This window comes from Protomyctophum parallelum (assembly GCF_964188405.1).
Source record: "Protomyctophum parallelum genome assembly, chromosome: 5".
NCBI classification, from domain to species: domain Eukaryota; kingdom Metazoa; phylum Chordata; class Actinopteri; order Myctophiformes; family Myctophidae; genus Protomyctophum; species Protomyctophum parallelum.
This window is the reverse complement of record NC_139702.1, coordinates 28,989,985-29,003,097: the sequence shown is the minus strand read 5'-3', so window position 1 is coordinate 29,003,097 and position 13,113 is coordinate 28,989,985. Positions and strand designations below refer to the sequence as shown.

Below are 13,113 nucleotides of genomic sequence, written 5' to 3'. Positions count from 1 at the left end.
CCCAGATTCGGCACAAACAAGGGACTAAATTCATTTCGCTCCTATGCCACCAAAATGTGGAACGCCCTACCAACAGTCATTAAGACATGTGAATCCCTTGACTCCTTCAAAACCACCCTCAAAGGGCACCTACGGACGGCTGCAATTCGAAACTGCCCCCGGTAAAATCTGAATCCCCCACCCACCCCTTTGTCCCCTCACTGTATATGTTTATTTTGTTTTTATTTTATGATGATTTCCTGTTTTGACTTGTATATTCGTACGTCTCTAATTGTTTTGATGAATTGAAAATGGTGGGCCCCGCCCCTATTGTAAACAAGTGTAACGCTTTATGGTGTCATCCACTCACAGTTAACAGTTGTTGTATTGAGTTGTACTTGAAATGTAGGCCTACTGTAATTCTGCAAACTGTCAATCAATCAATCAATCAATCAATCAAAAGCTGTGGCACACAGTGGTTCAGATTTTTACCAAATCCTAACAGTTCTCTTAATTACGTATGTTTCAGTGCCAGTGGTTCTCAAACTTTTTCATGTCAAGGACCCCCAAAATGTATTTGACAACAACTGACCATCATCTTCAAATGTAATTTTCCGGGGACCTCCAGAAGCTTTAATTAGGCCTATATAGTAGGCAGAGTATTATAGTAAGAGAGTGGCGACACTGACTCCCATTGTATTGTAACAATGGAATGCGGAAGTGCTCATTCTATCTCAATGGGATAGTTCCAGCCATAGGAGCAATGTTTGGAACTAGCCCATACCAATAGGCACCCGCGTTGCGGCGAGATCAAAGCGTGTCGCTACTGTCCTACTCTACACTCTGATAGTAGGCTAAAGCGAGACAGACAGGGAATGACACGCGACAAAGGTCGTCGGTGTCAGGATTTGAACCTGTGACACGCTCTCAGGCATTAAAGCCTATATTCAATCAAAATGCACCTCACCACCTCGACCGCATTAAGGCCAGCGAATTTAAAATGTTTGCTTTGAAATATAATAGGCCTATATATTCAAAGATTTGCATACATTTTCATGTTTTTTGCCAAATAAAATAATGGTTAAGGTGGTTAAAATCTAAATTGACACAGATGCTTTCCCAGTTGCAATGGGTTATGAGGAGTGAGGACCATCCCACAGTCTTAGGGACACATAAGTTCCACCACCACCTCTTTCTTTGTCATTAGGGGTGTTGTGTTGTGACGACCACAGCCTCAGAACCTGTTTGTTAGTATACCTTTTGTGTGACGATTATTGGTATTTGAGTAGATTTACATTACTTGTTACAAACTGGAATTGTATCTCCCCTCTTGTCCTCAAGGAGATACCAAATGATGGTTCAGTAAATACAGGCCTGGAGGAGACACATTCTCCTGCATTGAGTGTAAGTAGGTAGGTTATAGATGCAGATTTTTAGCATGTTAAATGGACCAGATCAATACGGCCATCCATTGAGCTAAAGGATGACTTCATTCATTTCAAAAGCTGTATATAACTTTTTATATTCAAGTGGGAGTGTAGATCGGCACAAAGTCAGTAAAACATAGACCAGGTTTGCACACTTTGATCATAGGGTCATCTTGACACTCACAGTCACTGGGCAGGTGCGGAGTCTACTTCGCATTACGTATTCAACTGTACTGTGTTTAACTGTTTACATATGGCATTATTTCAGTGTTTGATTTAATAATTTATTATAGACATAAATCGATCTGTATATGAAGTGTGTGTGTGTGTGTGTGTGTGTGTGTGTGTGTGTGTGTGTGTGTGTGTGTGTGTGTGTGTGTGTGTGTGTGTGTGTGTGTGTGTGTGTGTGTGTGTGTGTGTGTGTGTGTGTGTGTGTGTGTGTGTGTGTATATATATATATTTGGCTACATTCTACTGTACCTTTTCCCCTGAAACACTATATAAACAAAGGTTATTATCATTAATAAGATATATTATACAGACACATTTTAAGATTGATGATTTATCAAGCTATTTACAAGTTATACATATCATTGATTTTTACAAGAAACTGGAAATTGAATCAACTATAGTACAAGTAAGAATAAAACTAAACAAGAAACATATTGTGTTTTCTCTCCATCCAGTAGCAGACAATGTCTTCCTAGTTTCCTCTGAGGTGAAGCGCCCTGCATCTTCAACCCGCTGCTCATCATTCTGGACCTGGGGTGATGTTGGTGCCGGTGGAGGGCTGGTGATAAGATGAGACAAGATAAGAATTTATTGATCCTGCGAGGGAAACTCAGCCACCAAAGGCAGCACGGCAGCTTAAGATACAGTTGCACATGGTACTGTAGATACAGCAGGGTAAAATTCATCACACTCAAAGGAAACGGCATCAGTAAATGAACACAAAATGTAACACTATACATCCGCAACAGTGCATGCATAATGCAGGACAAAGATGAATAATAAAAGTAGTTAAAGTACACACATAACCTGCACCGGTCCAGTCTGAACTGAGAAACTGCTTTCTGCTATGATGCTCCAGTGTCATGGAACAATCTTCAGCTCGTGCTAAAAATGAATGCCCCAATATCCTATGGATGGACAATTTAATAACCTGCTCTTAAATCTCCCTCCCTCACTATGTAACCGTAAACCGTTTTTAACTTTGTTTTATTTCTATTATGTGTTTTATATCTGTATATTCTGTGTGTGTAATCTCGACAGCATTGCAATATGAGTTTAAACCTCAATGCTCTTTTCGAGAATACATTTTCAATCAACCATGCCAGATAGAGTACTACTTACTGTAATGAACTGTTGCTTGTGGTGGATGGCTCAGTTGCATGAACTAATGCAACCAAGACATTGCCAACTTCTTCATCCTCCTGGACATGAGGTGACGTTGGTGGAGTTCTGGAGTCTGAATCGTCTGTCCTCCTCCTTCCAGGCATGATGTTGTCGTTTGTGGTGGTGGACAGCTCAGCTTCATAAGCTGATGTAATCATCTTGGACCATTGACACCTCAACAAATTAAGATAAGATGGTTAAAAAGACACACTCAGAAGAAACACCCAAACAGAACGAAACATAACACAATAGAGGGTATGCGCATGCTTAAAGTGAATGGCACATCGAGTGGCAAAGCAACATGCAAAGTGAGTTTAACATTGTTTAACGTTGTTTAATGCAATCAGATAGGACTTTTCTGTTTGGATGTATGGGCTATCAAGGTTTTTGCCACTCGGTATTCCTGCATAACTTCCAGGGTTTGATGATGATGTCACGCGCATACTCTCTTTAGTGTACACTCTCAACCGTGCTTTCATAGAGCAAGACAAAATAACTAATAAGAGCACACACATTAGGAATGTCAGATGGTAATACTTACTGTAAATGATCTGCAATGCGCTCTATCCATGCAGCAGCAGCATCCACGCTCTTCCTCACACTTGTAAACTTGGAGAATTTCTTCTTCTTCTTCCTCTTCTTCTTCTTCTGAGTTTGCTTTGAGCTGAAGAAGATCCCTGCATTGTTACATGATAAGTTGATGATTAATTGACATACAAATAATTATGATTAACAATTGAATTACATTTTTGGCATTGAACATGGAACATGTTTTGCTATTACAATTTCCATTTAGCATTATACAGTTTTACGCTTTTATGCTTTGGAATCTACAATTGCAGAGGGCAGATATGACAAATAACTTAATATGCATGTACTATGTACCAAAACAGGCCATATTTTATAATGTTATACTTATAGCATGTCTACTGTATAGCAGATCATCTTGTACCAAATATTAAAGCTCATAGAGCTTGTAATTCTGCTATTTCCACTATTTTAAAATATTTTTCAAAAAGTTTGGAAATTTTTTCAACAGAATAAATTATGGAAACTACCATGATCTTCAACCCGCTGTTTATTATCCTGGACTCGAGCTGATGTTGGTATAGGGCTGCTGATGATCAAATACAAAAGAAAATACAATTATTTAGTAGTTACTTTGTAGATTTTGATTATTATTACAAAACATGCATTACCCACTTCAGCCCTAACATTTTGGCCATTTGAAAATAGCCGATCTACAAGCTCACACTGCGTTGCGTTGCGACACATTGTGATCTTGTAGAACTTTAAGTACATTGATAACATGATACCAATACTTTTGTACATTCACTCAAGTACATTTTTTATTCCTGACTTTTACTTTCTACATTGCAGTTTGATACTTTACATTAAGTAAAAACAAAAAAATCCACCACTGCTTCTAAGCAAGGTAATCACACAGAATGCAAAGAGGGTGCCTCAGTAAACTCAGATATCAGGCAAACAATGAACCTAGCAGATCTGTTCAAATAACATGCTATCTAAATGACATTTGTTAACACAGAAGAACAAACCTGAACTGGATGATGTTGGAATCAGCTGTTGAACTCTTTGATTGGCCAAAGAAACTCTTCTTCAAACTATAGATGGATAGTCAGAATATTGTATTGGCATCATTTAAAAGCAAAAAGCAATGCAATCATTAAAATGGAAATTGAGCAAAACAACAATAGATGATAAAGCAAAGGTGCAAACATGAGAGGAGGAAAACAACTATTATAATCAACACAATTACACACAATGACTATTCAACAGACACCAGTTCAACAATAGTGTGAACACAAGAAAAAAACAATACAAACACAAAACACAACTAACCTCCTCAAGATTGTTTTCCCTGCCATCCTCTGCTTGCATCTCTTCACTTCGCATGAAATGAAGAGTTTAAAATCCTGCCTATATTCTGCACGCACATAGGCGAGCTCTGATTGGTGGATTGTCTGTTAACAAGGTCCACCAATCAGATTGATCATTGCTGTGTGACAAATAATAGACCAGTCATTCCCCAATAGTGAGGGGACATTCAGACCCAAATGACCCCCTCTCCGGCGCCTATATGGCTTCCAGCTCAATGCTAGTAAGACCAAGGACTTGATGGTGGACTACCGCACACACCAAGAGGATACCTGTGGCCCCCGGCACCGTCAATGGGGAGGTTAGGGAGATTGTAGACGGCTACAAGTTTCTAGGCGTGCATCTGAATAGGTCGTTGGACTGGTCTGACAACTCTCTACACTGACTACAGCAAGGAGGAGGAGCAGGCTATTCTTACTGAGAAGATCAGATCTTTGGGTGTGTGCAACAAGATGTTGCAGATGTTCTACCAGTGTTCTCTTCTTTGGAACATCCAAGGTGGGAGGGAGGGAGGGGGGAGACTTGGCATATCCTTTGTGCTGGTAGCTAATAAGGATTTACATCGAGACGTGTTGGTTGCTCAATTGATTGATTGATTGATTTATTAATAGTTTGCAGAATTACAGTACATTTCAAGTACAACTCAATACAAAAAACTGTTAACTGTGAGTGGACGACACCATAATAAAGCATTACACTTGTTTACAATAAGGTCCACCATTTTCAATTCATCAAAACATTAAGAGTACGAATATACACAACTATATAGTCATAACAGGAAATCATCATAGAGGAGGTAAAAAGGTAAAAGAAACATATACAGTGAGAGGGGGGAAAGGGGTGGGTGGGGGACTGCAGATTCGAATTGCAGCCGTCCGTAGGTGCGCTTTGAGAGCGGTTTTGAAGGAGTCAAGGGATTTGCATGCCTTAATGACTGTTGGTAGGGCGTTCCACATTTTTGTGGTGGAATGAATTTAGACCCTTGTTTGTGCAGAATCTGGGTTGCACATGGTTTGTTGAACTCCCTCTGGTGTTGTGGGTGTGGACTTGACATTAAGGAAGTATTTAGACAGGTACATGACATGGGTATCTTGGTGGTGTAGCGAATCTTGTGGACCAGACCCATTGCAACTTTAAGCCATTCCAGCCTGTCAAAGTGGCGAGTCTTCTTGTTACCGGGGTGAGGTGGGATTGGGGAGTGAGGCCAAGTAGTAGCCTGACCAGTTTGTTTTGGGAAGTCTGGAGCCTTGTTTTAAGGGCCTTAGAGGTGCTGTGGTACCAGGAGGTGCATGCATAGTCGAAGAAACCTTGTATGAGGGCTCCTGTTAGGGTCTTCAAGGTGTTTTTGTTGACCAGTGAGGAGATCCTGTATAGGAATCTTGTTCTTTGGTTGACTTTTTTGATTACGTTGGTGGCCATTTTATCACCGGAAAGATTTTCCTCCAGGATGGAACCTAGGTAGGTAATTTCATCTTTTCGTGTGATAATATTGTCACCCACTCTAACCAAGAAGCCTGAGATTAGGCTACTAGGCAGTGTTCCGTTCACCTCCACCATCTGTTCTCTCCCCTCCAGGTAGGATTGCATCCAGCTCACTGATGTGCCATCAAAACCAATTGCTTTTAGCTTGTTAACCAGTATGGAGTGGGTCACGGTGTCAAAAGCAAGCGAGTAAAAGATGTACAAGTACTCTAATGGCACTAATAATTTGTATTTTTTTAAATCATGAAAAATGAGTTTTCATTGTGATACTATTACTGATAAATAGGAATTGAATGTGTACTAGGTTCCTTCCATTGATCCCAGCCAAAACGGTCAGATGGGTGGGTAATCCAGAAAAGGTTGAGCACCAGTGTTATAGTATCTTATTTTAATTGTATTGTATTGCTTGCTGTGTACATTACATATTATAATGGTTTGTTATAACTTATAAAGCATCTTTATATATCAACACACACAGTGTTATTGTTCTTAATTCACCCTTTGACCTGGACAGGCTACAAAGTGAACGCTGAGTTGGTGCGCTACCTCTTCAGGACAGTGAGAGGAGCCCTTCGTCCCTTTAGAAGCAGCCACAGACAGGACCAACTCAGTGGCCTTGTGGTTAGAGTGTCCGCCATGAGACTGGGAGGTCGGGGTTCAATCCCCGGCCGGGTCATACCAAAGACTGTAAAAATGGGACCCAGTGCCTCCCTGCTTGACACTCAGCATCAAGGGTTGGATTGGGGGTAAGTCCCTGCGACATACTAGTGTCATGTCCAGGGGGTGTACATACTTGAACATCAAGCTGCCTCACGCTACAGAAACAGGACATAGGCTCCTGCCCTCATGGCTTGGCAAGGCTACTTACAGACAGGAGGCCTGGCCAGTCAGCATGTCCATAAGGCTCTCAGTGGGTATAGCTATAGATCACAAGCAATCAAGAATCAAACAAGAATCTCCATTTAACCACTTGAAACCTAGCATCCATATTCTGGGGTGAACATTTGTTGATCAGCTTTTTCCCACAAATACATTTGGCGTAGATGGAAAAAAAAGGAGCCGTCCGAGCGTAGGGCGTTCATGATGAGCACTATAGCCTACTATAACATCTGTTTTGACATGGGTCCCTTTCTACTCTTCCAGGTGGGCTGTGGTGCTATTGGCTGTGAGATGCTGAAAAACCTTGCACTGCTTGGCATGGGATTGGCCAAAAGCTCAATGAGTGTGCCCACCTCCTTATCCAGGCTTCCATTATCTACAATTTCAACTACTCCCTCCTTGCTGGTCTGCCAGCTCTCAAACGGCTACAACTGATGGATAAAGCCACAACACTCCTGGTCTTCATCCTCAAAATCTTCCCATCTCCCCACATCTGCACTCACGCAACTGGCACTCGGTTGCTACTCGCATCCAATTCAAAACACTTGGTCACCTAGACAGTACAAGGTGACCAAGGGCATGGCAACTTGGCAAGATCACAACTGTTTCCTCACACTTCGATCGGCAAAACCGCCTTTCCCTACGGCACCCTGGCCAAGTGTTCTATCTAGAGTTTACTCTAGACTCTTCTGAGTCTTCTCCAAGTTCTCCATCATGGTCCCAACTTGCTGAGGACTGGCATCTCCCCTCAGTCAGAAGAACTGCAGAATCACATCTGCCTGCCACAGACTGAAAACATATCTTTTCAGACTCCCACTTATTTCTCTGTATGAGTTTGTAATTTATGTTGATGCTGAAATAAATTAAATTGCATTCATTTATTTAGAATTGTTATCATTATTAATTGTTGTCTTTCCAGCATCCAAAGTTCCCCAGATCCTATACATTATGTTACCCTGTTCAGTATTCTGTTAACACACATGAAGTCAACTTAGGTTTTATGTTGTCAGGAAAACTCAATTTCCCAAGAGTTTATGGGGTAGCTGACCATTCAGCAGAGTTGCCTGCATTGAACTCGCACGAGAGACGTCGCTGCTTCCTTCTCTGATAGCACTGATAAAGCCATAACCTTATTTCAGGGTCAGCCGGTCAGGGTGTGTGGTGAACAACAAAACAATGCTTGGACTGGCCTGTCACACGTGTTGGTTCAATTTATTAGTAATGTACTTTAAATAATACACAGGTGCAACACACAGACACACAAAACTTTACAAAACAATTATATAACATGGAAGCTAAGGTTTAAGAAAATGCTACAATTTAACTAAATGCTATGACCCGCGGCATTTTTATAATGCAGTGGTGTCATGTGTGCAAATGCATTTTTATGGCAAAGAAGTGCATCTCTTTACATGTTAATGAGCAACAAGGAGAGGTTTTAAGTTTAAAACATATTTCACTCACTTCCAAAGCCGATTTTAAATAATCTTCCCCATGCACCTATGAAGCACTAGGTAAACTTTGCTTTGAAAAATGCTACATCCCGGTACCTGGATGGCACAGAGGTAAAGAACATGTGCACCACCGTGGCGTGGAGACAAACACACTTGGCCGTGTTTGTGGATGAGAAGCCAGCTGGCGGAGGAGAGGGCATTCTCTGCCACCGCCTAGCCTCGGTCCCAGGCTTACTCACTGCCTGACTGCAATAGGGACTCGTATACAGGTTGGGATAATCATAAGTGTGTTCCTCCACATGCGTTATGGAAAGGGGGCCTCTGTCAGCTGAAAACTCCATGTGTATCGGAAGAGATGTGGTTGACTACACCCTCACCAAGAGCAAACAGTACGAGTTAGCAGTGACAGGGACTATACACACATACTGTAGTCCCTGTAATTAGCCACAGCTAGAGTGGGGAGAAATAAAAGAAAGACAAAATAAATTCAATGTGAAATTGTTAAGTGAAAGATTGTTTTCTGTACTATCTACACGATAGCATGCCATTTCACAGGGCTCAAAAACATCCCATCGTTTTGATGTTTCAAGCTTGATTGGAAGTTTTCTGATAAAAGGCCTTTTACAGTGCTTGGTAACAAATAAACAATCTTCTGAATGAATTAGCACCATCTCAAGAACATTATTTTGGTATAGAGCACCTAAGTCCTGACGTCACTGTCAGTAGAGGGCGCCAGTCCACAGGTTCGTGTACTTATTAACATTGAAATCCCCATAGGGGGATTTTAGATCTCTTCATATAAGAACTGTTTTTGAAAAATAAACCGATCACCCCGGCCTTTTCACTCATATGGATATGAAGCATCGACTGAAGGTGGAAATGTACAAATATACCCAAAGAGTAACACAATAAGCGCTAGAAACGAGTTAAACAACCCAGAGACTAAATTTCCGGGTAGGTGGGGTGGCTGCAGCTGCCCGTCGCACAACAGAAACTGACATGTTAATTATGTTTTTATTTATTTATTGATATTTAATCGTGGTTACTACGAGTCGAGTCGCTGCCAGCTGAGCGTCAACGATGAATCTCAAGAACGCAATGTGTTGACAGCTGGGCATGACCAGGGGTGGATTATCCAACAGGCCTGTTGGGCCAAAGCCCAGGTGCCCCTGAGCTAGGGGGGCCCTTGAGCTTGAGCGTCCGCGTGACCACGAAGAGGCTGAAGCTGAGGGCCCCCCCCAAAAGGGGTAACGGTGAATAACAGTGACACACACGGTCCTTGTCACTGTTATTAACAATGGGCTTATTCATTTGTGTCAATAAAATAACCTCAAAGGTCCTAAATTGTCATGATACGGTACATTAGCCAGCAAGTGTTTAAACCCTCAGTTTGCATTTATTTGGCTTAGTTTTTGGCTGTTTATTATTTTTAAGCAATCCCTTGCTGTAAATCTGAATATCGCAGGCCTATATGTCATAATTGTTATGCGTACACGTGTACAGACAGTATGCGCCACGTCGGGAAGAAAAAGAAAAGCTCCGTTGGGGTGGGGGGCCTTTTGCATGACGGTGGCCCAGGGGCCCAAACTTTCTAGATCCGCCTATGGGCGTGACGAATATTAGCAGCGACATTGCTTTCATACCCTTGTAGTTTCAAGGCTTTTGCGGCTAAATTAATTAAATTTTCTCCAGAAACTGGCGGTATCAAATATGAATGGACATCATTAACGACACACAGCCACCCCCCTGACAGAAAGGCCGGGGATGATCGGTTTATTTTTAACGGTTCTTATATGAAGCGACCTAAAATGCATTTCAATGCAATTAAAAAAATACATGAACATGTGGCGCCCTCTACTGAAAGTCACGTCAGACTTCGGTGCTGCAGGCATTGGGGTATCAAATACAAAACAAAACACTGTAACCCTAAACCCGACATTTCATCTGAGGTCGCTACCAGGAAGGTTTACTTTCACTTAGTGTAAAAAGTGAGGTTTCCCCAACTCGAATGGTAATGATTATTTTAACGAGATGACTAGCATATGCAGCTGCTAGCTGTGTTCTTTGACACTAGCGATACGTATATGTGACTTTTGCATATTCACAGATACTGCATACTCTATAACCGACAGATGAGGCAAACAGAACTGTAAGGTAATCAAGGAAGAATAGTATTAAGCAGTTTATAGCGGATCTGTGTCCTTTACAAATGTCCCCAGACAGGGTTCCTTCCTTCCTACCGTACTGTACAGAATAGATAGGTCATATAAGCTCTCTAGTCTCATACTTCCATGTTCACAGCAAACCTGGCACACTCGATCATGCTTACAATTATGGATACCATAATCACTGCATCTTCATATCAAACAAACATCGTCATGGAGACTCCCATGGGTTGGTTATTTCCTCTTCCATGTTTGACACAATGGAGATATGGAGAAATTGCTATAATTTCTATACATGTAATATTCCATTTAAGAATCCCGCAATTTCACCAAATTAGTTTCTTGATTGGATCTTGCATGTATACTGATCAGAGCTGGGAAATATGATTGACACTTGAGCCAACTAAGCCAAGTAAGTTACATTTTGGGGCAAAATCATTTTAGAACTGGAGTTCATTTCCAGACTTCACTGACCTCCATAGGATCCATGGCCACAGTGAAATGTTTGGAAATACAGCACTGTCAACTTGTCAAGACACCAAAATGTGTTAGTTTGTCCTATGCTAAACAAGAAAGAGCATACCGATGAGGAGACGGATGACAGGGAGACGAAGAAAAATAATATATAGAAAGGGCAGACATATTGGCCTCACCCTGGGTACACCATTACACAAATGTTTCATTTCTGGTTGCGGGGCTTCTTTCTGACCTGTAAAAAAAAAGGTACAAAAGCAGAGCGGACCATCCGCTTCCTCCGTCCTAGTGGAAACCAGAGAGGGTCTTGGAGGAGAGTTGCAGTTAAAACCATTCTGGGCGGGAACCCCTTTTGGTGTTAGCATTATGTTATGCTTTAGCTATTGAAAAATAGCAGATCTACAAGCTCATAGCGCGCCACCGAGTGGCGCGCTACGAGCTTGTAGGTCTGCTATTTTAGAAAAATCGAAGAACGACTGACATAGACACATCGCTTTTTCAGAAAACTGTCAGGATGTAGAAGACATTTTTTTAGAATCTGATCTCAGGTCAGAATGGCTTTTAAGGCGGGTTTCCGTTCCCCGCTGCCTCGGGGGGGCAGATGAGCAGCGTGGAGTCCAGGTCGAGGCGGAACGCCGGGTAGAGAGGCTGGGAGAACGGGCAGCGGAACGTGTGCAGCAGCACCACCGCGTCCGACACGCCGTAGAAGGACAGTGCGCCCTTCTGCCGCTCCAGGAACACGCCGATGCGGGGACACAGCGGCGCCGCCACCGTGGTCTTGCGGTTGTCGTGCCAGGCTGCGTAGCCGGCATGCGTGCAGCGCAGCCGCCAGGAGTTGTCGTTGCGCCCCAGCAGGCAGGGCTTGCCGCCGCCCTTGCGCCCGATGGCGCGGTAGGTGACGCCGATGTCCACCCAGCCGCCGCCGCGCCACTCCACCTCCCAGTAGCTGGCTCCGCCGAACTGGCCCTCGCGGCACAGGACCTGGGCCACCGAGTCGAAGCGCTGCGGGTGGGACGGGTACGACTGGGGCTCCTCGCCACAGTGGACCCCCTGGGGGCTCTCCAGCAGACCCAGGGTGGGGTGGGCCGTGTCCGGGTCGAGAGACAGGCGAGAGGAGACTGGGGGGGCAGAGAAAAGAAGATGATGAAAGGATGGGGGTCAGAGGGAGAAAGACCATTGCAGATAGGCTGAGATACAGCTTGCTTACACAGGCATGGCGAGATATTATGTACAAACTGAACATAGGGGAGAGACAGAAGTGACAGAGAATTAGGGTCAGAATCAGAGAGCAGAAATGGGTTAAAAGAAATTGCCTAAAGCCAAGGGAGAGAAACACAGAAATCCACCTCTGACTAACAATTTACAACTGCTACGCTCATATATTTTATAAAACAGAGCAGCCTGCATCCTGTTGTTCTATGAATAATGCAGAATGAAGATGAGTCAACACATTAAGACAGCCCTCCTCTCCACTCGCCTGCCATACACGTCCACCCACCAGCAGAATACTGGAGAAACCACATTCATCAAATCACTTACCCTTTACCCAGCAGCAGTACGAATCTATTTGTGGGCTTTCAAACCAAAATCAACCAAAGAATATGGTGGGAAGCACTCAAAGCATCACAGAGACACAGTTTCTTTTAGACATCAGTATAGATCACTACGTTTCCATATTTCCCCACTGCTATTGCCGTCAACTAGCGACACCTAGACAGGCCAAGCGTTGTGGCTGACATTTGGCCTCTAGTGGAAATATGACACACGCTGCCTTAATCTGGCTGTGACCTGTTGAATTATTGACACAACATAACACGGTGCCCGCTACTGTGCTCTCACTCTGTGAGCCTGCTTGCATCCGTTGGGGAATGCCCCCCCAACAATGGGATCGGATGTCATAAGTACAGTACGATGCCCTATCGTTGATCATTGATGAGGCTCATATACAACAACAAAAAA

At 43.0% G+C, this 13,113-nt stretch overlaps 1 protein-coding gene across 2 annotated transcripts in view; it reads right to left on the bottom strand.

Annotated features, from left to right (window-relative positions):
• LOC310859477 (E3 ubiquitin/ISG15 ligase TRIM25-like) overlaps window positions 1-13,113 on the bottom strand; it is a 289,970-nt gene that overhangs the window by 268,145 nt on the left and 8,712 nt on the right. The window contains exon 8 of one of the 2 annotated variants that reach the window (XR_014569307.1): window positions 9,340-12,272. Coding sequence is in view for 1 of the 2 variants with exons in the window: in XM_083766034.1 (XP_083622160.1) it covers window positions 11,716-12,272 (557 nt within the window). In the remaining variant the exon portion in view is untranslated. Of the gene's footprint in view, window positions 1-8,254; window positions 12,273-13,113 lie in introns of those variants that run through there. The other variant, XM_083766034.1, reaches the window with a different exon arrangement.